Source organism: Camelus bactrianus, chromosome 22, assembly GCF_048773025.1.
Source record: "Camelus bactrianus isolate YW-2024 breed Bactrian camel chromosome 22, ASM4877302v1, whole genome shotgun sequence".
Taxonomy (NCBI): Eukaryota; Metazoa; Chordata; class Mammalia; order Artiodactyla; family Camelidae; genus Camelus; species Camelus bactrianus.
Window position 1 is genome coordinate 7,350,940 of NC_133560.1, and position 26,761 is coordinate 7,377,700.

Below are 26,761 nucleotides of genomic sequence, written 5' to 3' on the forward strand. Positions count from 1 at the left end.
CTCCTCTACGTGGCCCCGGGCCCGCGCCACGCTCCCAGGCGCCGCCAGTGTCACTCGGGGCCCTGCGGCCGGGGGCTGCCCGCAGCGGGGCTCAAGTCGTGCGCGCGCCGGCGGGGGGCAGCAGCAGCAGCTCCCGTTCTTTCCCATGGCGCCGGCAGGCGCGCTGGCGGGCCTCACCCGGGGCCGCGCGGGACCTGTGGGACAGACACAGGACGCGGTGAAGGAGCGCAGCAGCCCCCGGCGACTTCCCTGCCCGAGCGGGTGCCCCGTGCAATCCTGGGGAAGCCTCCTCTGCGGAACCCCCGCACTCCGTGGGGGCCAGGTGACGTCATCGCTCGATGACGTCACGCCTCGAGGTTTCCCCGGTAGGGTTTTCCCGGATCTGAGCCCGGGCTGCCGCTGCCGCCGCCTCCCAGCCGAGGTTACTCCAGTCCGGCCAGCAGGGGGCGCGCGAAGGCCGGACTCGGCCTCAGTCTGCACGGGAGCTTCTCCATCCGCATCCCCGAGGGACCAAGGACCTCAGCTCCGAAAGGGCCTGATAGGCCCATAGGCAGACTCCCAGGGCTCTGAAGAGGAGCCACAGCGCGGTTGCTCTGCGGCGAGGAGGGCCCCACAAGCAGCCCGCCGGCCCCCAGCTTCAGCCCTGTGCATACACACCGGGCAGCCCCTGGCGCCCCAGGTCTTGCACCCACTCCCACCCCTGGCTGCCCAAAGCGTGGAACATTACTGTCCGCACCGCGGCCTCCTGGTTGTCGCCGCTCTTGAAGCGGGAACTCGGATGGGTGGTTCCCGCGGCTACTGCGTGCCACCGGCCTGCCTTTGTCTGCGCTGAACGCGCCGTGAGCGTGGGCTGTTCCTTCTTTTCCTTTCCTCTAGGCGCCTCCGCCCGCTTAATCTCAGCTCCGTCTCTGCTTCCCGAGCCTCCTACCCATGCGCAGCCCCACTCGGCCCTGCCCTTCTAGCTCCAGGCCGCTGTGCCCTTCCCCCAGTTCCTTTCCCTCTGCAGAGACAGAAAACTAGCTGAAGTCATCGGTACCACCTGGTCCCGCATCACTCCAGATGGGCACCTCTAGTCCCACCTCCTCCTCTCCACAGCCAGGGTTGAGAGGGGAACCTTGCATCCTAAGAAGTATGTAGGAGGGAGCCCTGACTGCGGAGGGACCGTGGCAGGCAACTGTTCACCACCCCCTCAGAACAGAAATGAGCCCTTCTTGAATTCCTTATACCCAGAGGCTTTCACATACAACCCTTGGGGGTAACTGGAATTATTCCTGTTTTATGGGTTTTACACAATTAGGTGTATGGATGGCAGGCAGCAGTGCCATAATTTGACCCCAAGCCTGGCCACAGAACCCTAGCCTGGTGTGGGAGAGTGCTGCTGCTTGCGCTACCCTGGGGGCCCCTCCCAGGAGCGCCAAGGGCCCCCCATGCTCAGCATGCCCAACCAAGGCACACATGCATTCAGCTCTGGGAGCCACAATGGGCCTGAGCCCCATGCTGGGGACTCCACATTAAGCTTCCACTGGTCTGAGAGCAAGCTGGGGGGAAGCCAGGCCATACTGGCCACCCCACAGTTCTCCCCAGATGGCTCCTGTCTGACTCCATGGCTGCTTTGTGCCATGTGGCACTTGGTGCCCATGCCAGTCCCTTTCTCCTGGGCCCGAGTTCCAGAACAGACAATGGCAGGAACAATAGCTCCACCCGCCCCCTCGACAACCCCACCATGAGGCTGCCATGGCGACGCAGCCCAGATAAAAACACGATGCTGCCAGTCACTGGGAGTTAATTAAATCCAGTGTTCTCCTTTTCCTGAGCCCACAGGAATTTTCAGGAATGCTCTGAGGAAGCTGGCACGAACTAGGGGGCTCCTTGGCAAGGCAGGAACAGCTCTGGGTCAGAAAAGCACTTCTGGGGCTGGAAGTGATGGAGTTTAGCTGAATGAGAAATACAAATACCTGCCAAGTACTGTCTACTGTGTGAGGACTCATTCAAGGCCCCTTCCCTGCAGAATCTTGTATAATCTTCAACACTACCTTCTCACTGGGGGTCGTGCCCATCTGATGGAGAGACAGGCTCAGAGAGGGAAATGACTTGCCTTGGGTTACACAGCTAATAAGGGATTTATCTGAGTCTGAATCTAAAGTCTTATGTTGAAACATTTTCCCCTAAGGCACAAGTGAGACGTAAATAAATGCAGGTGAGTGCTCAGTATGGGAGGACCTCGCAGCCATGGGGACCTGGGGCAGTCTGGCCAGCTTGTAGCCAAAACACACTGTCCTGCTCCTTCTCCTCAAAGCCCTAGTGCTTCTGGCGACCAGCTCTCAGCTTAAGAGTAAAAGGCCATAGGGTAAAGGAGAGATGGAATGGCAGCTCTGGGGTTAACAGGGAACAAAGGACAGGGACTGTGCCCGGAGGGGTCTGGCTCAGCTGGCTGGGCATTAGAGCAGGCTGGGGCAGGCCACCCCCAAGACCTGCAGGGTGCCACTGTCACCTCTCAGCCTGTCTCATCATCTATCAAATGGGCAAGACCCCCAGTGAGAAGGCGGTGTTGAAGATCACATAAGATTCTGCATGAAGGGGCCGAGATCGAGGCCTGACACGCAGTAGACAGTCCTTGGCAGATATTCTTATTCCTAATTCAGCTAAACTCCAGTCAGGAGGCAGGAACCATTGCTGCATTTTACAGACTAGGCCACTGTGGGTCTGAGAGAGGAAGTCTGCCTAAGGTCTCACAGCTGAGCTGGCCCTCTGACCCCCACACTGGCTGGCTCTGGTGCCCACTTTGGGTGGGGGTCGGGGGGGTGATGACACTCCCTCCTGGGCTGCTGCTTCACCCTGGTGCTCCAGCAGGTCCAGAGGGCAGGAATCCTGCATGAGCCTCCCTCCTGCCCTGAGTGTGGTCCACAGGAGTCATCAGTAACATCTCATCTAATCCACACAGTAGGTGCCCAATATATAAACATCAAGGGATTCATTCAGACCTTTCCAAGTGTTCCTCCTAGCCAGGCCAAGCTTCTCAAGCTTTTCTGTCCCTTTACCCCTCCACACCCCGTGCACGCTCCTGCCAGGGTCCGGGGAGCCCTTCCGAAGCAGACCCTGCCTCTTGCTCACGGCCCCTCACCTTCCCCATCCCCTGCAGACACACTTCTGGTCCCCAGCAAACACCACCTCCAGCTGTGTGCTAGGAGTGGTGCCTTCAGCAGGACTCATCCTTAAGCCGGCCAGTTTATGATTTGTTTTCTGTTTCCTCTTTCTCTTTTCTTGCTTCTTGTGGGTTATCTAGACATGTTTCAGGCCTTCTTGGTTTATTTGTGGAGTTTGTGAGTGTATCACTTTGTAGGGTTTTCTCAGGCCACACACCCGCTGGGAGCACAGCAGGGGGACAGGAGTGAGAGCTGGGGGTGGGGTGAGTTTCTTAACCTCCGTGTTGCCTCAGTTTCCTCATTGGTGACCACGGGGAAGAGTGAGCTAACCCACGCAAAGGGCCTGGAGATGCCTGACAAACATGAGCACTGCAGACCGCAGCTTGAGAGCTGGGGATGCAGAGATGCGTGTCCCTGAGGTGCCCTCCGCCCCAGGACTGGCTGCCACAGAGTTCTCTCAGTCACCCTATGAACTAACTAGGTGAGCATTCTGTCCGTTTGACAGATGAGAACACGTGGCTCAAAGAGACTAAATGACTCCCAAGGTCACACAAACCTTTTAGTCTAGGGCTGGTGCACTGCTCTGGGGCCCTCCCACATCGCTCCTCTGCATGAAGAACCCTGGCACCAAAGCCTTAGATCCCAAAGATCTGCTGCTGGGCCTTTTATCTCAGCAAAAGGCCTGCCGTTTACTCCAGCTGCCACATCCTGTTGTTTTGAACCCTCAGTGCAGTGTGTCTTTATCTGTCCACTTCCTTGGCTTAGCCAGGTCACCGTGGCCTCACACCTGGGCCCCTGTTACCATGCTTGCCACCACTCTCTACTTCCACTGTTCTCCTGCGCAGCCTACCACTCTCCGCGTCACCCATTTCCCCCAGGCCCTCTCCTGAACCCAGATGCAACACAGTCTTGCTGCCCTTGCTACTCAGCCTCGTGGCCTCGCCTGTCTCCCCCCAGACACATCAGCCTCCGGCTACCTCACCCCCCAGGGCTGGATGAGAAGCCCAGCGACATCATTCACAGTGTTCTGCAGTGGCCTGTGTCCAACAGAAGAGGCTGCATCTGTCTTGATCATCTGCTCAAGTATGTAGTAGCTAAAAAGCCACTTGTTGAGGGAGCAACTCGGAGATGTCCAGTTACCTGTCTGGTCTTTTAGCTGTAAGGACAGGGAACACCTCAAGTGTTGGGTCAGCATCTAAGTCATTCCTGGGAAATGTTGGCCATTCACCAAAATGTCACTGAGAAAGACCAGCTCTCAGCTCTCAGCCTTCCCAGGGAGGTTTTAAGAGATCTGAGGACCCATCCAGCCATGTGAATAAAAGGAAAAGCCTACGTGGAGATATCTCCAGGGGTTCTGGAGTGGACAGAGGGAATCCCAGGTAACAGGGGCTCTGGGTCACACAAGGAAGCCCTGGATGTGAGGCCAGAGCTGTTGATTAACTGAAGGGACAGGAATTCAGAGCAGGGGACAGAGGAGAGAGGGAGGAGAGTGTGGCGTGTGGAATGAGGGGAGGGGAGGAGAAGGTGACTGCTCACGTGTTCCGCATGCCCTGAACACACCAGGCCTCCGCTAACCTCTTTAGATTCATTCTCCCAGAGGGAGAGGATGCCATCCCTACTCTGCAGGCAGGAGCTGAGGCCGCTCAGGCCCACATGGCTGGGTGCCTGTGAAGGCCAGGTGACTGCAAAGCCTGCTGTCCCAGCAGGAAGGGCATTTCAGGAAGGCACTGGTGACATTTTTACACTCCTCCCACACCAAGACGGATGAACTGAAGCCAGACACAGATGATGGGAACTGTCCCAGCTGCCAGTCAGCCAGGCTTGGAGCTGGCCAGAACCTCATTTCCAGCTTAGCCAAAGTACTGACTTGGCACCCTCACCTACAGGTAGTGTCTCTGTGACCCAACCTTGGCACCAAGCCAGGAAGCCAGGGCTCAGGAAACTGCAAACACGACAACCGAGACTGGGGCCCTAGTGGGTCAGTGTCTACTGGACTCAGATCTGCTCCTCTAAGGGAGCCTGGTGAACAGGCAGAGCACTGAGTGGGGAGCCCTGGGTTCAAATCCTGCTTCTGTCCTGACCGAGCTGTGTAACCCCATCCCAGCCGTCCCCCACGCCTGAGCTGAAGTTTCTTCACCTGTCATGCTGGGATGATGAGACCTGCCTGGCAGTGCCAAGGGAGGAGCAAAACTGGTGGGGAATGTGAAAATACTTCAAGCCCAGCATACACAGCTGCAGGTGACAGGCCAAATGCCGGCACCTTGCAGCCTCAAGAGGCTCAAATGTGAAAACCAGCCCCTGGTGCTACATCTGCACAAGCCTGGAGGTGGTCCAGCAAAAACTGCCATCACTCTCCTATGGACCAGAGGTCTCCGCCTCGTGACTCTCAGGTTGGACACAGTTCATGGACATGTTTGGTTGGCCCACAATCATTTTTTAAAAAATATTATGATTAGTTGCCAACATTTAAAAACCAAGAGATTTTACATAGAAGTCTGGGTTTTTGGCTCACCTTGAAAATGGGACAATCTGGTCATAATAAGTTCACTTTCTCACATGGCAACACAGACTGCAGCCGATTAGCACCCTGGTCGACCTGGGCCCTGGAGGCATTTGGGTAGCAACCCCTGAGCTAAACGGAGCATCCACAGGGCCCAGTGCTGCAATGGGCCCATCATTGCTAAATTCCTCCTGCTACAGCCAGGACTGCAAGGTGACCAGGCCACAGAGCCTACGAACCAAGGAAGAGGGCCTCGGGGGCTTCCCAGGGGACTGAGGTAGCCTACTGCTGAGCCTCCCCCAGAGGGAAGAAATGGAGGGAGGGAGGCAGCAGAGCAGTGGCACAGTCCTATAGAGCATGTGGCTGATTTTGCTGGAAGGAGACAAGGTGTACCAAGGCCTAAAAAACAGGGGATTTCCTCCCTGGAGGACTGTGGAAGAAGGTTAAGAATGCTCCTCTAGAAGGCTCTACAGTTCTTTTCTGCCTGGGTCACAAGAGACGGTATGTAGCAAGCAGAGAGGGGCCAGGCCAGCAGAGAAACCTGCACTGGAAACCAAGCTCCACCACTTAACTGGTTGTGTGACCTTGGGCAAGTCACTTTACCTCCCTGAACCTAGAGTCACCACCTCTAAAACGGGGCTAATAAACTTACCTTGCACAATTGGTGTAAGGACTAGGAGATAGTGGATGCAGAGCACTGAACACAGATCTCAAGCAGAACAGGAACAGAACGAAAGGAGCCTGTGAGTAATTCCAAAGGCACTCCTGCCTGCGGAGACTCAAGCCTGACTTAGGACACCACTCATCTAAGGGCATCTTATGCCAAGGCCTCCAAGGGTAATGGTTACCTCTGGTACCTAGGACACCTCCCTGGATGGGAAAGGAAACCCAAGGGTGGTTGTGGTCACTGGGATATTGGGTCCGAGGCCTGTGGTCGGGGCTGGCATCTGCTGAGTCAGGCCCAGGAAAGCTGGCAGGAGGGCCATTTCTCTCCCCAGCATACCCACTGAGGGGAGGCTGGGAGGGGAGCCAGAGGTCATTTCCTCTGACTCAGCGGCCGTTCTCCTCCCAGAGGAGCTCCCCTGGAGGACAGGGCATCTCCATGTGGCGCTGGCCTGCCCGCCGGCCAACCTGCATGCCACTCAGCACAGTCTGGGCTTTGTGCTCAGACAAGAAAGGGACACTTGTGATTCAGACAATGGGCCAGGGCGATCCCATTTGGCCTGGGCTTCAGCTTCCCTGGGTCAGCAGTGTCCTTCCCTCTGCTTCTGCCCACGCTGCTCCCACCCCTCCCTGGAGAATGGAGGCTTGGGAAGAGGAGCAGAGACCCGCCGCGGGCCCAGGCCGCGGTTTGGCACATGTCTAGCCATAAAGAGGAGGATGCGAGCTTCTTTCCTCTCCCCTAGTAGGGAACATCGCCTCTGGGGCATCCAACTCGGGTCAGGTCATTTCGCAGGCGGGGGTGGGGGTGGGGGGTGGCAGCTCACAGACCCCAGACCCATGCCTCCTCCTCCCCACCGCAAGCCCAGGGGCTGGGCCGCCCCCACGTTTGCAGCCACCCTAGGAGCCCTGCTGCGACGACTGCAGCCACGTGGGAGCCAGCTCGTGCCCACGGGGCCGCTCGCCCCCCACCCCCACCCTCGACAGCTGTGGAGGCAGGCACAGCTAGACAGACCAGAGGGGCGAAGTTTCCCTCACCGGGCGAGGGGGTGTCCCCACTCCTCGTCTCCCACTGCGCCCCCGGGCTGCCGCCCCTCGTGGGGTGGGGGAAGGGGGAGGGGGCGTCACCGCCCCGCAGCCGCGTTGCCGGGGAGCGCAACCCAGTTGCTGTGGCAACCGTTTCCAAGCGAACCGGTGGCGGCTCGCGCCCCGCTCCAGCTCCTTCGCTCACTGGCGCCCTCCCTCTCCCTCCCTCTCTCCCTCCCTCTGGTGTGGCCTGGGGGAGGGGCTGACCGGGGAGGGGGTCCGGGGCGGCGACCCAGGGCCAGGGCGCGGGGCCGCCAGCGGGGAGGGGCTCAGCCCCGGGACCATCTTCCGCCCGCGCTCCGGGACCGCCCGGCCCGCCGCCGCGGTACTCACGGGCCCAGGCATCCTCCTCGAGCTCGTCCTCCTGGCTCGGGGCGAGCGGCGCGGGCCCCGCGGACAGAGCCCCCGACTCGGGGGAAGCGGCGGCGGCCCCAGGGAGCTGACTGTGGCAGCGAAGGCGGCTCCGAGCGCTGGGCTGGAGCCGCGGGGCGCGCGCACGGGCACGTACACGGCGCGTACCGAGCCCGGCGTGCGCGCGCGCGCGCGGCAGCCGGCAGAGGGCCCCCACCCCCTGCCACTCGTCGCTGAGGAGGCTGTCCCGGGAGCGAAAGGCGGAGGACCCAGCACCCACATGTCGCACCGAGACTCGGCACCCAGGGCGCCGGGATCATCCTGCACAGGGAATGCCCACGCCACACCGCCCAGCTCCTGGCAACGGGCTGTCCGCACCGGGCACACGCAGGCAGACCAGAGCACACAGGATGCTGAGCCAGGCTGCTGAGATCGAGAACCCTGACACACACACACACACACACAGCTCAACTGGGAGAGCGCACTCAAGTCCGGGTCCCGGCCATCTCCTGACAAGCACCGCACACACGAGGTGGGGGGATTGTGGAACAGTCGGGCACCCCAGTGTGACTCAATCCACAAATCCAGGGCCCCCTCCCAACTCACGGCCCTTCCTACTGTCTCCAGCAAGCACACACCACCGCATGGTTAGTAAATAGCACAGGGAGGAGAACCTAGTGCTGGATCCATAGTCCTGGCCTCCATGGACCCTGCTCATCTCCAGGGAAGACTGGTGAGCCCTAGTGAGGGTCCCATTGTTCAGGCTGAGTCTGAAACTGGTTGTCCAAAACCTCTTAATTGGTTCTCTGTTTCCAGTCCAAATTCTCCACTATACTTAGGGTGATTTTCCCAAAACACCCTCCGCCACCATATAGGCTGGGACTTTTTGAGTTGCAAGTGACAGAACCCCAAAACAAATAGGTTTGAGCCCAAAGGCATTTGGCTCATGTAACTGGGAAGTCCACGGGTAGATTTTTAGTTATGGACATGCTCCTTTAGCCCTGCCTCAGACTAGCCTTTGGAGCGCGTTGGGGAGATCTTGGAGCCTCCTTGATATCACCCATGTTAGTCTGTCCACCTGCCACTCTACATTTTCCTATACAATCTGTTCCAGGTGTCCCAGCTATGACATCAGGCATGTATCTGTTCTCTCCACTCAGCTTTCTTCTCTATTTGCATCATTTTCAGGCAAATATCCCCCCAAGCGGTGGTGAGGATGACCCCATAACTCCATGCTTGTATCCTGCCACTGATCCCCAGAGGAACTGAGAACCCTAGTTCTTCCCTAATAGTTCTAGCAACCCACGTGGGCTTTTTGGATTCATTTCGGTTGAGTGATGCAGGTATAGGGGAGGGGATATGTGTTCAGCCACCCATATCCATTCCTTTTTCTTTGGGTATGAGCACCCTGCTTTCACTAGGGAAACTCACTGCACCCTGTGAGTGCCATCAGAGTGGGCCTGTGAACCCAAGTGCCCTGCTCTTCCATTGCACACTGAGCAGGTTCCCAGCCTGGTTTGGGTTCAGAGCTAGGCTCAATGATGCAGACATAAACATAGCTGTAGCATCTTGCTTCGGGAGGTTGTGCCCTGGTAAGAATGGGGTCTGCAACTGTGATCCCAAAGCTGTCCCAGTTCTGATTTGTCCTGTCTGTTGGCTCCTCCATATCCTGTTAACACTTTCTAAGGTAGCTATAGGACAGCTGTGTCACTTGCAGCCAAAGATCCCTAACAGCACCATCTGGGTCACGCTCTAGTGTATGTATATGCAGGGGGTGCTAGTCCAGCCCCATTTAAACCACAAGGACTGACAGAGTTGTTTACCCAAAGGAAACACGGGGTCCTTTTGTACATGCTTGGTAGACCTCCTGACACAGCCACCTAAAATCCTTTGGAAAGTCACCTTCCATATGAGTCCCCGCATCCGAACACAGCTTTCAAAGCCTGGTGTGGCTGAGTCTCACTGACCTTGGCTGCAGCCACTCCTTTCTTCCACCTCTACGCGATGTACAGCCATCCCAAACCCCTAGAGGCCCAGGACCATCCATCTGGCTCCTCCCTCCTCTACCTGGGAGCATCTGGTTCTGTGTTTTGGAGGGTACCAGCTCTTGACAACTTTGTGGCAATGGGCCTCCCCTGCTTGGTATTGGCCCCAGCCCCAGTCCTGTGGCAGTCCCAGCCCCACCAGCTCTAGAATCGTCACTAACATGGTGCTGATCACATTGGGTCCTACTGTTCCCATGTCTGTTTGCCTACTGGACTCAGCTCCAAGCTGGCAGGGGCCTCATCTCCACCTAGGTTCCCAGCTCCCACCAGAGAGCTGGTTGGGGAGGAGGTGAGCTTGGCTTTTTGGGAAGTGAATTCTGGAAGTTTCTGCTGTCAAGGACCCACTGTGGTAAGAACTTTAAGGTGGGTCTGAACCGTAGCCACGAAGTTCCCTGGGTGTCTCTTTAGCCCAAGGGGAGTCTGATGGGAAGTCTGGACCCACCTATCTACCTGGCACTCATCCTCACATGCCTGCCCTGCACTGGGCTGTGGTCTCTGCATGCGAAGACCTACCTACCTTCCCTGGCCCCTGCAACAGAGCCTGGAGCAACTCAGGCTCCAAACTTCATCTTCAACTGGCTTCCTCTCCACCCTGCAATGGCCAATCACCAGCTGGAAGACCTCAGGCAAGGCCCTCTCCCTACCCTTCTTGCCTCAAGTTAATAGAAGCAGCAGCGCATGCTCCCCAGACCATCACGAGCTGGGCTGCCATCACAGGCCCCTTCTGTTAAGTTGCTGCTTGGAACCTTCCTGCTGCCCCTGAGATAGCCACCAGCCTGGGACCCAGCACCCACTCTCCCAGCAGGCAAGAGTCCTGACTGACCCAGGGGCTCAAGGGGGTGACTGGCTGCTTAAGTGGATTCTCGTAGTCACCCTATGAAACAATGGGTAACATACCCATTTTTCCAGAGAGGAAGGGCCTATGCAAAGCCAGCTTGACAAGTGGCCAGGTTGGGACTTGAAACCCAAAACTGCCCAACTACAAAGCTCATGTGGCCTCTGTGGTATGGGGTGCCCCACCCAGAGGCAAGGAACAAACCTTTATGGTGGCTACAGGGCATCACTGGGGGACTAGAGCCATTGGGAGGCTATGGACCAGGGACAGGTTTGTGAAGTCTGGGACAGAATTGTGGTCAACAGGCTGTCACCCCCAAGTCTTTGCACAGGTGGAATGCTCCCCAATTCCTTTGTCCCCTGGATGACTGTCTCCCTCAAGGCCTGGCTCAACTGCTACCCTCAGAGAATCCTCCCTGATGCTCACATGGCTGGTCTCCACCCACCTCTGCCACAGCATGGCTCCCAGCATCACCACTGTCTGTCCAGCCACATTTCCTGCTTCAAAGGCAGAGCAGATGAATGGTTCTAACACATGTGCACTGGCCCTGGGCAAATCACACAGCAGGTGTCCAGGTAAGACAAACTGGGCGGGTGTTTCTAACAGCAGCTCCCACCTCACACCTCAGGCTGCTCTAAACCCACAGCTAGTGGCCAGGCCACCTTGGCTTTGGAGGAAACACTGCCAGCTGAGCCTGCCTCTCCAGCACAGGCAGAGCCAGACCCACACCCTAGTGGGGACCCAAGACTTCTTCCCTCAGGTCTCACCCCCCCTGAGGAAGCTGGAGGGCCCAAAGGCCACCAAAGCCTGGCTGCCTGGCGAGGCTACCACAAGACTACCCACAGCGGTCTTGGAGGGACAGGGAAGGGCCTTGCTGGAAGGGCAGCCCTCACCAGCCCCACTTCCAATCCCTCCCCACTGTCAACAGGGCCAGGGGAGCAGGAAGACCCCTGGACCACCAGGGGCAAGAAAGAGAAAGGCAGGGGCAGCTGGCCAGTTTTGTGCTCAGACTGTATTCACATAGAGACACGTGGCAGCTTACACTGGACAAAATGAGTAATAAAAATTGGCTTTAAATATGGAAAAACTGGGGCCCTGTAATCCCGAGCTACCCTAACACTGGGACCAGGATGGCCATCACAGTCTGGGAAGGGCCAGGGCTGGGGCCTTGGGTACAGGCACACAGCCTCAGCCTACCCCCTTCACACACTCTCACACACACACACACACACACCACAGGCACACACAGGGAGGGGCGGATTATTGCTGGGCACATGTGTCTGTTGTTATGAGGGGAGTCTGGAATGTCTGAGGGTTGACCAGGGACACCCCTGCCCCCACCCTTCCTATGGCCTGGGCTGGGGTATTTCTGCAAGAGGTGTCTTCAGGAACGGGGCCCAGCATGAGGGACAAGGTGCCCTGGAAGCTGGAAGGCAGAGGCAGACCCCTCTGGGACAGCCTGGGCAGTGGACTGAGGGGTCCCAGGGTCAGCCTAATCTCTGGTCACACTTTGGCACAGGCCTAGGGGACACTGAGGCCCCAGATCCAGCTCTGACCAGTGCTAAGAAGGGACAGCACTGGGCCCCAGACGTGGCGGCCTGAGCCCAGGGCGGCAGGGGCAGGCACAAGTCTTACTCGGAGGTCGGCGGTGGCAAACACAGTGCTTAGGGCTCAGGACCCTGGCCCGGCCCAGCCTCGCCCATCCGGGCCAGGCCTTAGGAGCCTGGAGTTTGGCAGCAGCCCCTCTGCCGGCTCCAGGGTAGGTCTTAAGAACACTCTGGTTGCTATATACATTCGTACAAGACATAAATACAGAAAGCCCCGAGCTCCACAGACAAGAGCTGAAGGGACGCACCTTTGTCCCAGGGACAGCCCAGGCCTTGCCAAACTCAGCCAGACTAGGGGCTGAAGGGCAGAGGGCACCAGGGACAGCTCCGGCTGTGTTCCCCAGGCCACAACTCGAGTGGACAAGGGGGAAGACCACTGTGCAAAACTGTAAACAGCGCTTGGAGTAGCTGCTACCGCCAACCGCCCGGGGGTGCCTCGGGCTGGGGGCTAGAGGCGGGTGGGGAGCTCGAGGCGGGCGGGAAGCTCTTCGTCACTGTCGCTGCAGTTCCCACAGCAGTCCTGGAGGGCAGGGAAGACACGGAGGAAGAGAGGCAGAGCGGGCGCAGTTAGCCACCATGGCCGTCACTGGGGAGACCAGGAGCCGCCCGGGGCCATGCTCTGAGGAGGGGGCTCCCCACGAGGGGCCTGGAGCAACAGCTCAGGCCAGACATGTGTGGACATCAGTGCAGAGGCTGCTGGCAACAGGCTGAAGTAAGGGGGCAAGGTGGATCCCAGGCTCTGCCAAGGCCTTCTCCCTGGGGCTGGTGGAGGCAGAGCATGGGGAGACAGACGGCTAAGCAAGGCTAGCAGCTTGCAGGTGCCAGGGTGCAGGGAATGGAAGCGGTGGGGAGGGGGAAATGGGGAGCGGGCACCAGACTTCTTTCGCCCACATCTTGCCTCTGCCATGGAAGGGCTGCCTGTGGCTCCCCGAGGCCAGGCAGCAAGGCCAGCCCACGGGGAGCCCACACTGCTCACCTCTGGAAAGAGAAAAGAGGCTGTGAGCCCAGCCAGGGGTCGGGGACAGGCGGGAATGAGGCCAGAGACCCTGGGCACCGCTGACACGGCTGGAGGATGCCCACTCCCCGCGCATGCGGGCACCGGCTCTGCCTCCCACCCACCGTCCCCTGGAGCCAGGCTGGGGGCCCAGGGAGGACACTGCTGGGGCTTACCTGGCGACTGAAGAGCCTCTGCAGCAATCCCTTCTTGGGGGGCGCAGGCGGCTGGCCCTTCCAGTCCAGGTCTGGGGTAACCGAACCATCTAGCGCAAAGACATTCAGCTCCTGGAAGCACTCGGTCTCTACCATCTGCCACAGAACAGCAGCTGTGAGCGCTGCCCCAGTGCCGTCCCTCTGGAGCCCACCCCACCAGCTGGGCAGGGCCCCACCTCATTCTGCCAGGGGATGGGCACGCTGCCCGTGGCAAATTTCTGGTAGAAGTCCTGGTCAGTGGCCTCCAGCTCTACACCCTTAACTGTGGAGAACTGTTCGATGTCCAGAACATCCTTGCAGTAAATGGCCTGGGGCTGGGGGGGACAGAGACAGCGGTCAGACAGGAACGCCATACACACCCCCTCCACAGAGGGGCAGCTCAGCGCTGAGCTGCAGCTGGTTGTGCCCTGACTCTTGCAGCTCTCTGGTCTGGAGTAAAAAACCAGGTGCCCCATGTACTTCTTGAACATGGTGGTCCCTTCTCCCTGAGGTCCAAGTTGTGCTTCTGTAAACCAGGGACCATTATCCCTCACTGCTCACTGACTGCAGAGCTGACCCACTGCAGTGAACCAGCCCCCACTTCGCCTCGTGGAATCAGTAACAGGCACCCCCTCCAGCTGCACACAGCTGTCTGCGTGCAACTGGTGAGGGGAGCACAGCTGAATCTCAGCTAGCTCCTTCAGCTGGGCACCCCATGCAAGGTCCAGAGCTGATGGGTCCTCTGTCCATCCCCTCAAGCTTCACAGCCAACCAGTGGATTAAAACAGCCCTCCCACCTCCCGCACCCCCCCAGCCCCCTGCAGGGAGCCTACCTCCCCCTCAGAAGGCCACTTCTTTTTCATCTTTACCTTGTTTTCTAAATCCTACTGTTAAGCATGTCAATTAAAACATCATTGTGTAAAATGGTGCAGCTGCTTTTTGGAAAACAATCTGGCAGTTCTCCCAAAAGGTTAAACACGGTGTTACCATATAAGCCAGCATTCTACATCCCAGAGGAGTGAAAACACATGTCTCCACAAGAACTTGTATGTGGATGCTCAAAACAGCATCATTGCCAAAAAGTGGAAACCACCCTAACGTCCATCAATTGATGAATAAACAAAATATGGCATATTCATACAATGGAATATTATTCAGTCATAAAAATGGAACGCATACCAATAAACGCTACGACACTCGTGAACCTTGAAAACATTATGCAAAGTGCAAGAAGCCAGTCACAAAGAACCCCATATTGTATAATTCCATTAATATGAAATGTCCCAAATAGGCTAATAGACATAAAAGTAGATTAGTGGCTGCCAGGGACCAGGGGAGAGGAGAATGGGGAGCGACTGCTAATGGGTATGGTGGGCATGGGGATTTGGGGGGGGGAGGGGTAATAAAAATGTTCTAAAATTGATTGTGGTGGTGGTTGCACAACTCTGAATATGCCAAGAACCATTTAATTATATGCTTTAAAGGAGTGAGTTGCATGGTATGTAAATGAAATCTCAATAAAGCTGTTAAAAACTGTTATCATCAAGCATGCTTTTCGTCTGCTGCTTCTAAAAAAGTTAAACTCCAGGCCACTGATTTTCTAACTTTGAATGAAAGACAGAGGGGCACTGGGAAGATTTCAAGGTCAAATGAGATGAGGTGCGCAGGGAGCAGGAGTCAACTTGAGTGGCAGCGCCAGCCCCAAGGCAGGCTGCCTGGAAGTCAGGCTCTCAGTTCAACTGCCCACGGCAAGGCCAAAACCTCAGGGTGCTGGTGGGGCCCAGCTACATGACACAATCCTTCAGAGGAAGCAGCCCCCAGATGTCCTCCCATTCCTCTGCTCTACTGCCCACCCCCCACATCTCACATGCCCACTCCACATTCCCCAAAGATGCCCGACACACTTAGCATAAGACCTCGAGCCTCTTTCCCTGCACATGCTCACTCTGACCACACTGGCCTTCTCACTGCTGTTCCATCTCTCAAGGCTGGTCCCTGCACCATGACCTCAATGCCTGGCTGTTCCTTCTCCCCAGAATGCTCACACCCTAAATCTTGGCACGGCTCTCTCCTTCACATACTTTAGGCTTCTGCTTAACCATCAGCTCCTCAGAAACTATCCTGTCTAAAAATACTCCCATGCCCCACCATTCCTTTTTCACTTTCTGGTTTATTTTGCTATGTCTTCCCACTAGAACATGAAGGCGGGACTGGGTCCTGTTGACCCTACTGATTCTGAGGTCTGGCACATATGGGTATTCAGGTATTTGTTGAATGAATAAAGAACCACATGTGCGGCTGACAGCCACGAACCTGTTCTATCCATCACATTCCTGCCTCCCCAGTGTTTTGGGTGAACTGTCAATCACAGGACTCAGTTCCCTTACACATGAAGGGGGGCCAAGCACATGACCTAATCTTGGCCAATCAGAACCCTCCCTATGACTTTATACAGAGAAGCCTGAATTCAGTGGGAGAAGAGTCAACAAGTTGAAGCAAGAGCCAAGAGAGGGAGTCCTGGCAACACAGTGTGACATCCTGACACTGGCCCTACTCTGGAACTTTCTGGCCAAATGAACCAATAAGCTCCATGTTGGGCCTAAGTTTGAGTTGGGTTTCTGCCACTTGGAGTCTGATGACTCAAGGACGTTTCTGCCAGTAGGTTGCCTGACCCACTGAGATGCTCAGTAAATGAGTGAGACTCTGCAGCAGGGAACATCCTACCCACAGATGGGAGGTCAGCATTGCCAGGAGCGGTGGGCAGCAGATATTCTGCCAGACCAATAGCCCTTCTCCCTGCTGGCAAGGCATCTTGGTTTTCCTTTGGGGAACTGATCGCCCTCATTGGCTGTGGCTCAGGTGGGCATATGATCCAGGTGTGGCTGCTCAGGGGCCTCTGAGCAATCAGAGGCAATGAGCATCAGCCTTAGGCCTTTTTTTTCCCCTTTAGGACTTCTTTTGAAATTACTGGGCAAGGGGCAATATTGGGGTGGCTGAGCTGTTAGGGTGTAGGCATGCCACACTGAGGGGACAGCTGCCTGAGACAATTGCACATTGACCAGCAGGAGGGAGAGGAAGACAGAATTCCTATAACATTGTTGGAGCCCCGGATCCAGTATGCCAAAAGCTAGACCTATCCTGGGGCTTTTCATTCCCCTGGCCCCTCTTATTTTTAATGGAGGAACTGGGGATTGAACCTGGACCTCATGCATGCTAAGCATTCGCTCTACCACTGAGCTATATCCAACCCCAGAGCTTTTCATTCTTATGAGTCCAGTGAATCCTGTTTTGTTGGCTAAACCACTTGAGTTTGCTGAAACTTGCACCGAGGATGTCCTGACCAATTCTCCAGGAGCTCCCAGGCCTCCCCGCCCCACCCTCCAGGGCTTGGCCCCGCCCTCCGCCGGAGTAGGCGGAGCTCCCAAGCCTCTCCCGCCCCTCCCTCCTGGGCGTGGCCCCGCCCCGCGCAGGAGTAAGCTGCACTCACATCAGGCTTGAAGGGTGGTTCCAGCATGCCGGCTCCCAGGCGCTTGAAGTTCAGCTTCTTGAAGAGAGGGTGCTCCTTCACCTCGCGGGCGCCGCCCCCACCACACCCCAGGCGCTCGGCAGGGTCCTTGCAGAGGAGCTGCGGCAGGGCAGGGGCGGTCAAGATAGCCCTGGGAGAGGCGCTCCCGGCCCGGCCCCGGCCGGCGGGGGTTCCCGCTGGCTACCGTACCTGGGAGCAGAGCGAGCGGGCCTGCGGGGAAAAGTGCTCAGAGTACTCCTCGGGCACCTCCTTCACCAGCCGCTCCACCTCCTCTCGCTTGATTTTCTTTTTCCTCTGCTGGAAGGGCGACTGGCCCGCGATCATCTCGTACAGGAGACAGCCTAGCGCCCACCAGTCTGGGCTGAACGTGTACCGTTCGTTCTTCACCACTTCCGGGGCTGGGCGGGAGGGCACAGGAGTAAAGACCACGCATAAAGCGGACCCGAGCCCTGGGGCCCTGGGAATGCCCAGCTCGCAAGTCAAGGCTGGGGACCAGTTCAAACACCCACCGGCTCCAGCCAGGCAGGCACCGTCAGTGGCCTGGTGGGGACTGAGGTGAGTAGAAGACACACCCCATCAAAAGGAGCTAATGCGGCCCAGCAAGGACCTAGGGCTAATGATTTTTCAAGAGAAGTCAGAAATCCGTATTTTTTTTAATGTTTTTTTGTTTGTTTGTTTTGGTGGGGGGAGGTATTTAGGTTTATTCATTTATTTTATTCTTAGAGGAGGTACTGGGGATTGAACCCCAGGATCTCATGCATGCTAAGCATGCGCTCTCACTTGAGCTATACCCTCCCCCCCAGAAATCCATATTTTTAATGTGAAGCTGTCTGGGTTATAAATGTCGGTGACCAACTGAAATTGTTTTTAAAACAATTTGATTTCTAGCATGTGAAGTTACTGAGCCCATAAAAATGAAAAATCCCCTCAACTCATGGCTTCTGAGTAAGACAGCCATACTCTGTGACTTTTTATTTTATTTTTTTGGTATTTTTTTCTTATTGACTACTTTTACTTTAAACTAAGCACCTAATTCCCACACCTCGTGGCTTTTTTCTTGCCTTCTTTTTTTTCCAGTTTTTTTTTAATTTTTGATTTTTTAAATTGAAGTATCATCAGTTACAATGTGTCAATTTCTTGTATACCGCACAATGTCCCAGTCATGGATTTACGTATATATATTTGTTTTGATATTTTCCTCTTGCCTTCTGAAACAGCCTTCAATCCTGTCTATGGAGTATCTCTCTGAATAAATCTACCTTTACTCAAAAAAAATTTTTTTTTTAAATTTCAACAAAAATTTACCAAATTAGGCCCTTGTGGCTACCAGCCTGTAACCTCTGGATTTACTAGTCTAATATTAAATATTATTAAATAATATTCTAATATTCCCTCTCTAGAGAGGAAAGAAGATGACAACTCGTTTGCTGGATACCCCTGCCTGCCAGGGCAAGCACGTGGGGATTTTGTCTCTACTGCCTCTTTTCATCTTTAAAGATGAAAGTGCCTTAGGGCAACCCAGGGAGCAGGTATGATCATTGCTTTACAAGGCTGGGAGAAACAGAATGTCTGGCCCAAGGACACAAAACAAGGAAGAAGTGGAACCTACAGCCGGAGCTCTGTCCACTGTGTCATATAGTCCCAAGGGGCAGGTGGGGCACATCTCGGCCCCCACTACAGATGGGCATTCCCATTCGGCATGTGGGCAGGTCCAGGGAGCCAAGGGCTGGGGCCATGGAAACAGGTGTGACTCCCTTGTCCTTCACAGGTAGCCACCTGCAGGCCTGACCAGCAGGAGGAGCTCAATGCACACGTAGTGAGTGAATGCTGTGGCTTTGCAGTGTGTCGGGCCCTGGTAAAATCTGGGTCTCCTCATCTATGAAAGAGGAGCATTGGCTCTCTCTATTCCCTGAGGTGCAAGAGACAGCCCAACAGAAGTGGCGGGACTGGGCCCAGGACAGCGAGAGGACCCAGGAGGCTGGTGGGCCAGGGAGGAGGGGGACTCACCCATGTAGCCCACGGTGCCCACACGGCCTTTGATTGTCTGGCCCTCAGGTACGTGCACAGCCAGCCCCAGGTCAGAGATGCGGATGTGACCTGAATGCGGGTAGAGAAGCAGGGAGTCCTGTTAGGCAGGTAGACCAGACTCCCCCACCTCTGCCATCCCTGCCCTGGGACCCCCCTCACTCACCGTGGTCATCCAGTAGGATGTTCTCTGGCTTCAGGTCCCTGTGGGGAGAGAAGGGCAGGGTCAGATGCTGCTTAGTTTGCCAGGCAGCTGGACAGGGCCACCCCCTCCTAACTTGCTCGCCTCCTGGGATGGGATGTGCAGCAAGATGCAGGAGTCTTTTGCTGCCAGACAGACAGACCTGCCCTCCTCCCACCCTACCCCACCGCAGCAGCCCTAACTCGAGGGAGCAGATAAAGGATCCATTCAGCCAGGACTCACTAGCCAAGTGGAAGGCAGCTCCCACCTGGGGTAGGGGGTGGGACTTCCTGGACAAAACCAGCAGCCTTGCTCACCACCAGTGTCAAGGGGCTTCTGTCCTCCCTCCATTTTGGTGGCTGACTGTACTTTTTTTATTTGTCAAATGTGGCTACTCAGAAAGGGGTTGACAATGCCGAGATTCACACATGAGACAACCAGACCCCAGAGCCTGCGTTCTCAAGTCTGCTTGGCTTGGGTGAATGTGGAGCCCTGAGCCAGAACCCAGACAGACTTGTGCCAGCGGTGATAGCCCCAGCACACCAACATCCCTTTGCAGCCTCCACCCATGCCCAGCTGCGGCTCCTGGCAGGGAAGGCCACGCTGCTGCACCTGTACACGATGCGTTCCCGGTGTAGGTCCTCCAAACCACAGCAGATCTCTGCTGCGTAGAAGACAGCCCGCGCCTCAGGGAAGCCGGCCTGGCCCATGTGGTAGATGTGGAACTTGAGGTCACCTCCATTCATCAGTGTCAGCACCAGGCACAGCGCGTCCTTGGTCTCATAGGCGTAGGCCAAGCTCACCTGTGGCCAAGGGGACCCAAGCCCTCAAGCAGGGGCCATGGGCCACCTGGTGGTGGGGCTGGCACCAGCCACCCAAATAATCCTCAGTGCCACTCCTTGGGGCCCAGCCTGCTCCCCAGGCCAGGTGTCAACGCCTCAAACCCACCCAGGCATCTATGAGGGCAAGAGAGCCAGCCAAGCCTAGAGGGGGCGGTGCCTGGAGGGGGCAGTGCCTGGAAGGGGCGGTGCCTGGGGGGGCATGCCCGGGGGGGGGGGGGGGTCAGGTAGGGAAGAGATCTTACTCCAGTGAGTGGGGAGGGCAGCATGTGGCCAAGGGGAAGGAGGGGGATCTCCTGTCTGTACTTACTACAAACCTACTGTTCACTTTCTCCAGGATCTGCTTCTCATTGAGTGCCATGGCCTCCCCTTTCCGCTTCTTGATCCGCTTCTTCTCCAGCTTCTTGCAGGCGTACATCTTGCCGGTTGCCCGCACCTGGCAGGCGCATACCTGTGGCCAGAGTAGATAGGGTAAATGGGGACCAGCTGTGCCCTTCCTGGGGTTACAGAGACTCAGAGGGGGAAGGGGCTGGTCAGGGCCCACCCTACCCCACCTCTGCACTCTGCTGGGCTATGGCCTGGCCACTCACCTCCCCAAAGCCGCCTTTGCCCAGGACTCGGTACTGCCTGAAGGTGTTTTTGGTCACTGGCTGCCTGCGGGCAAGGGGTTGGGGAACAGACGCTAGCCGAGCAGGGGCCTGATGCCCATGAGAACTCCAGCACCCTGGCCCAATCTGGCCCACCTCAGCCCAGTCTTCAAGGAGCTCACCTTTCCAGCCACTTCCACTGCAGGAAACGGTTGAAGTAGATGCTGTCGAGGTAGTCGGCAAAAGGGGCCACACTCAGGTACTCATGGGTCAGCCTATTGAGAATGCCCAGCCCACTGGTCAAGCCGACACCCCAGGTTCTCAGCTTTATGGGCCAGGCCCCCCGTTATGTGTATGCTCAGCCTGAAAGGCAGCATCCTCGGCCAGCCCTCCTGCTAACCCAGCTACGTGGGAGACATGCATCCCATACTGAAGCTGAGGATGCTAGAGAGGGGAGGCAACCTGGCCAAAGTCACACAGCAGGGGCAAGGCCAGGGTGAGAGGCTTAGCTCCCTCACCAACTGCTGTTCTGCTCACAGCCTTCTGGGTCCACAGAAGTCCCCTCCTCAGAACACAACTCTCAGCCTGTGGGCAGGGAGAGGCTTACCGGGTGAGCTCCTGGAAGAGGTCTTTGCAGGGCCCCTGCTCCAGCTGCTGGGCACAGTTAGTTACCAGTTGCCGGGGGACTTCAGGGATGAGGTCAGGACCCTGGGGACAGGCCGCAGACAGCTCAGTACAGGAGGCTCCCTTGGCCAGCTGTCCACTCCCAGAGCAGAGATGGCAGAGATCTCGGACCTGTGCTAGCGGGTGGCTGCAGGCTGGTGGTGCACCAGCCTGCCCAGCTGCTGAACTTGGTGTCTGCTGCTCCCCTTGAAGCAGGGTGAAGAAGAGCTGCTGGCAGGCTGCCCCACCCAGAGCCCCAGCCCACCCTCCTGGGCTCCGTGCCCACAGTGCTGCCTGGTGAGCCTGGAGCAGCTCCAGGGCACTCTCTGCCCAGGCTGTGGTCATTCCACTCCCCGTCACTGAGCTCTACCCACTGCTGTCATCCCTCCATCAGTGCTCACTCACCGTGTGGCTCAGAAAATTCTGCATTAGCCGCCGCCCACACGCTTTCCGCTTCTCATCGGGGGTCACTTCATACTCAGCCTGTAGGGTAGGAGGCAGAGAAGCTCGGGGTTTGGGTGAAGCAACAGGTATGGGGAGCTGGCGTATGTGTGGCCCGGGACCTCTGTGCACCCTTTATGTTGGCTGGGCTGCACTCACCACCCCATCCAGAAAGGCAATACAGCGGGTCAGCTCAGGCCTCGTGGCGCAGAACTCTCGGAACAGCAGGCGTCCGATGGGCTGCCGCTCGCACAGGCTGTGGTAGTCACGCTCTGCGGGCAGAGATGGGAGCTGCTGGGTTCCCAGACTTGGAGCCTGCCAGCCAGCAGGGCACTCCTGTCTGCACCGCCAGGCCCTGGGCCCCACCAACAGCTTCCAGCCCTGCAGTACGGTAGCCACTATGTCCTTTAGAACCCTCACCACAGCGCTGAGGTGGCACTATTGTTACTGCCATCAGAACTTGGGACTCCAGGGCTCAGAGAGGCTAAGCGATTAGCCTAAGGTCACACAGCCAGAAGCATGGCTCCAGAGCCGGGGTCCTCACTTCCGGCCGCTGACTCCTGCTTCACATCACTTGCATATGTCACAGTGCTGGGGTTGGGTGCGGTCTGTGAGGTTCTGGCCAGGCCTGGGCCCACACCTGCTGCTTGCCTGGCGAAAGTGTGGGAGGAAGCTGTGGCTTCCGGTGAGCTCAAGGCTAGGCCTCCTTCTCGGCAGTGGGAGCAGCCATGGCATACTCCTGGCCCACGTGCGGGCTGTCAGAGGGGGCCTGGGCCCTGGGGTCGAGGCTTGGCTGGACACCTCTGGGGCTGGGTTGGGGTGAGCACAGGCCTGGGGCTCCCAGTGCAGTCAATCAGCCGGCTGACTCCAGCCCCCACCACGCCCTCTGTCCCGCAAGCCCTGCTCACCCAGGGCCTGGCCCTCCCTTCCACTGCTTCCGTCACACGTCACACCGCCCCATATCTGACCCCATGCTACTCCCCACGCCTACCCCAACAGCCCCCTGCTGTCCTGTGAGCTCTCTGCCCTCCACCCACCCCAAGCCCAGGAACTGAAACCAGTTGGGTGGTGCAGCTTCAATCTTTCTGCTCCCCGAAACCCCCAACGCTGCCCCTCCGCCAGGAGGCCAGGTCTCAGGGGAGGCTCCCCTGGCACCAGCAGGTCCCTCTGGCCTCAGCACGCCTTGTCTCTACCCAGGCCTCACCGAGGCTGAGCCGCAGCTCTTCGCACTGGCTGATGTGGGGGAACTGCAGCATCTGCCGCCATTTTTTGCTTTTGCCTTTGCGATTCCCGCCACCACCTGTGGGAGTAAACAAGCGCTAGGTCTCGAGTCCCGCCCCCGCCATGCCTCCCCTCCACCCTCAGGTGGTTCGGAGGCCTTCAGGGCCCAGCCTGCTCTAGGAGGCACCTCGGGCCTTCCTTCCAAATGCTCCAGCGTGCCCTCGCTGGGTTCCAGAACACACATGGTCCCCTGGGCGCCCCTGCTGCAGGAGGGTACGGTTTGCAGGTAGCTTCGACCAGCCTCAGCTGCTTCCTACCAGGCAGGAGTTTCCCAGGTGAGGAAAGTAGAGAAGGATACGACAGTGGTGGGAACTGTGTAAGTCAAGGCCCAGAAGTGGGAGACATTCCAGGACACAGGGGATGTGCCTGAGAGATGCTAGAGGCAGAAGGCAGCCTGGGTCACCAGGGAGGCTCCAGGCCCCTATTCCGGACCCTGCATCAGAGCTATCAGAGACTCAAACAAAGTGGGTGCAAGAGGGTTGGCCCTCAGGATCCCTACCCCTGCATTCCTGGTCTTGATAGCTGACCCCTCATCTGTAGCCGCTGAGACCAGGATAGCAGCTCAAAGGCCTACAGAGCCAGACAGGTACGGCAAACGTGGGTCTGATGGGAGACAACAGGGAGTGGTGGGGAGTGTGGTGAACGGGACCCGGTGGCCCCTGCAACAAGGGCAGCTGCAGCACAACTGTAGCTGATTGCGTGATTGATACAAGGCAGGATGGCTGGCTCAGTGGGGCCAGCTCTTCTGACTTTTCAAAACCAGCTGAGAATCTGAACTGTTACATGAAATACTGGTTTCTAAAATTTTAAAAACCCAGTCAGCCAAATAAATCAAATATGACAAAGGGCTAGCCAGATGTGGCCCTTGGGCCATGAGGTTGAAAATGGTGGAAGGGACCTGAGTCTTGGAATCACACAGATCTCAGTTTGAATCTCCACTTTACACTTTAGGCCCATCACTTGCCCTCTAGAGACCTCCGCTTCTCCGTCTGTACCTCGGGTCCAAAGCCACCTCCGGAAGTATTGTGAGGGTGACTGGGAGAGTCTGGGTCCAGCACCGGGTAGAGCTGTGACAAGAGGTGGGTCCCTTGCCTGGCCTCAGTTTCCCGCCTGGTTTACCCAGCCTTGTTTCCATGGGGCCTGGCTGAAGGCAGGTGGTGCAGGAGGAGGAGCCGCCTTCTAGGGAGGGTGCAAGGCTGGGTCCTTCGATGGGCTCCCTGACCTCGGTGGCCTGGAGAAGGAAGTGCTGCAGGGTACCCGTTGGGAAACCCTCTAGCAGCCCTCCTGCAGCCCGCACCCAGCATACCCTACAGTCATTGCTCCACTGTGAGTGAGCAACAGACCCCCGCCCCCCACCCGCGGCAAGGCCTCCCTAGAAGGGGAACTCCTCCCCCACCCCCACAGGTCCCTCACCCCACCCTCCATCCGCCTGCTACCCCCACCAGTTACTTCCTCCTCTCCCTCCTCCCAGCCACATCAAGGCAGCAGCGAAGAGTCACATGCAAATATCCTGTCCTGGAACTGCCACCAGAGTCAGTGGGGCTCCTCCCCACCCTAGCTTGGTCCCCTCCCTGTGCCTCTGGGGGTCTGGGAAAGGAAGGAAGGACTAACTGAGGGTTCATTCCTCCAGGGCTGCCCCACTTCATCCTCACAGCAACTCTGCCAGACCTGACCCAAGTGTATGAGAAAACTGAGGTCCCGAAATGAGGAATCAATTTGTCCAAGATCACAAAGCCTGGGAGGTCCCAGAGGCAGGATTCGAACCCAGCTTCCTGGGACCACACGCAAGCTCCTTTTCCACCGAAAACATGCAGGGCATCTGTCAGGTGTCAATCAAATACATACAATCCCAAACACTCAGGGCGTCAGAGCACTTGGGAAGGTGGCAAGGGCCCAGGCTCAAACAGAGTTTCCGGCATAATCAGTCTATGGACCAGGATTCAGGACCCATGACCATCGGGATTTCCATTAGTTTTTATGTCCCATCCCCAACCATTCCACAAAAAGAGTTACTGAAGTTCAGAGAGAAAAGACTTGTCTAGAGCCACGCAGGTGGGAGGGGCAGAGCCAGGTGGGAGTAAGGATTCTCCATTGAAGGCATGGGTCCCCATCTGGCCATAACCCTCTATGCCTCATCCACAGGCTGAGGAAGCCTGTCGGAAGGTGCCCACATTCTCTAGCCAGGCAAGGCAGTGCTCTCAGCAGTCCCGAGGACTGGCTACAGCCCTAGGGAGGGAGGCCTGGCCAGGCTTTCGCCACCCCTCCTCCCTGGCTGGCTGAATGACGAGGCAGAACAGAATCGGCAGATGCCCCCATAGGCTGGGAGGAAGGCCGAGCACCAGGACTGGATAAGAGACAAGAGATAAGGAAGGCTCTGGGCACTAAGGACCCAGACTGCCATGTCCACTTCCAGGCAGCATGGGCATGTTTCCTGGGGTCAGCAGGCAGGGGCACCAGATGCTGTGTCAGCTGGAGGTTTCTCTGGGCTTCCTACAGATTACATTGGGGGAATCCTGTGTCCCAGGCCTGGTCAGCCAGTCTCACTGTGTGATCTGGGGACTAGTCCCTGATCCGAGCCCAGTTTCCCACTTGTAAAATGGGGCAGAAAGATGAAGCAGATGGCTCTTTCGGCCTGGAAGCTCAGCAAAGTGTAGAAAAACTGTCCTGACCTCCCTGCCCTAGAGATCCAAAAAACGTCTTCTTCTCTGCTGGTCCCTAGCACCCTGAACAGGACAGGGCACAGAGTAGGTGTTTGGTGATTACATTACTGAGGTGGACAATGGCAGATGAGGAGCAGACTGACCACAAGGCAGAAGGACCAGGTTTGGTCCTTCTGTGTCCCCAGGACCCTCAGAGCAGTTACTGATACCGTCTGAGAAGCTGACTGACACTAGGTTCACCAGACTGGCTCCCTCTGCCAGGCTTGTACTTAACAGTCCCACCAGCCCGGCATGCTCTCTTCCTTCAAAGCTCACCTTCCAGTTATTTCTGTGCCCCTCTAGTTGTGGGCTTCCTGAGGGCAAAAATCGTGACCCATTCACCTCTGTCCCCAGTGTCCTAAGGCACTGAGCAGGTGACAGTCATGCTGGTAGCATATGTGACCAACAGTTTCTCCACGTCAGGTGGGCTGTACTGCCGCAGAGCCCCGGTTAATTCATTCCCCAAACCTTTCACCCTGCACCAACTGTGTGCCGGTCCAGGCTGCGCGCCTGAATTGGGTCCCAGGGCACGTGGGGTAGGCTACCCCTTCCTGGGGCATCTTCTTACCTCTCACCTGGGCGAGGCCTCTGAGAGGCTCTCCCAGGGCTGAGGTCCCACCCTTCCCTCCTCCTTTCTCTCTCCTTCCCTCACTCCCTCACCCCAACCTCCCAGGCGCCCGCCGTGAGGGCGGCGGCCTGACCCCCGCCCCTTCCTGGGCTCCTGCTCCCGGGGGGCAGGTGCAAAGGAGGAGGACCACAGGCCGGAAGGGCTCGTGTCTGCGCGAGGTGCGGGGCGCCGGGCGAGCTGCCCTAGGGGATCCGGTGGCTGGGGCTCCCCCGGAGCTCGGAGGCCGCGCGCCCGCGTTCTCCGCACCCGACCGCCTCACCTTCCCGGGCCTTGAGTAGCACCGTGTTCGCTACGATGTTCTCGAGCTCCATGGGCTGCGGCGCCGCCGGGCCCGCCGGGCCGCGCCGCCGGCCGGGATCGCGCGAGGGAGCCGGGGCCGGATGGCAATCGGCGCGGCTCGGCTCGGCTCGGCTCGCAGTGACCGCGCCGCGGCCTCCCGGGCCTCCCCGGCCGCCGCCGCCCGCCGCGCACTCTCC

At 57.6% G+C, this 26,761-nt stretch overlaps 1 protein-coding gene across 5 annotated transcripts; it reads right to left on the bottom strand.

The window, feature by feature from the left end:
- Positions 1 to 57: 57 nt before the first annotated feature.
- GRK6 (G protein-coupled receptor kinase 6) lies at positions 58 to 26,761 on the bottom strand. 5 transcript variants are annotated; one of them, XM_074350211.1, is made up of 17 exons: positions 26,545 to 26,756; positions 23,954 to 24,189; positions 22,882 to 22,977; positions 21,837 to 21,949; positions 21,642 to 21,719; positions 21,181 to 21,281; positions 20,756 to 20,848; positions 20,577 to 20,640; positions 20,297 to 20,437; positions 19,760 to 19,950; positions 19,133 to 19,170; positions 18,949 to 19,038; positions 17,131 to 17,339; positions 16,903 to 17,040; positions 13,613 to 13,750; positions 13,398 to 13,532; positions 11,615 to 12,749 (listed from the first exon to the last, which is right to left on the bottom strand). In XM_074350211.1, exons 3-17 carry the CDS (start codon positions 22,931 to 22,933, stop codon positions 12,639 to 12,641), a joined length of 1,692 nt encoding a protein of 563 aa, XP_074206312.1. In that variant the 5' UTR covers positions 22,934 to 22,977; positions 23,954 to 24,189; positions 26,545 to 26,756; the 3' UTR covers positions 11,615 to 12,638. The 5 variants fall into 5 exon arrangements, with proteins under 5 accessions (XP_074206310.1, XP_074206312.1, XP_074206311.1 ...); XM_074350210.1 differs by lacking the exon at positions 23,954 to 24,189 and adding an exon at positions 23,458 to 23,561 and having other exon boundaries at positions 26,545 to 26,563; XM_074350209.1 differs by lacking the exons at positions 11,615 to 12,749; positions 23,954 to 24,189 and adding an exon at positions 58 to 194 and having other exon boundaries at positions 26,545 to 26,761.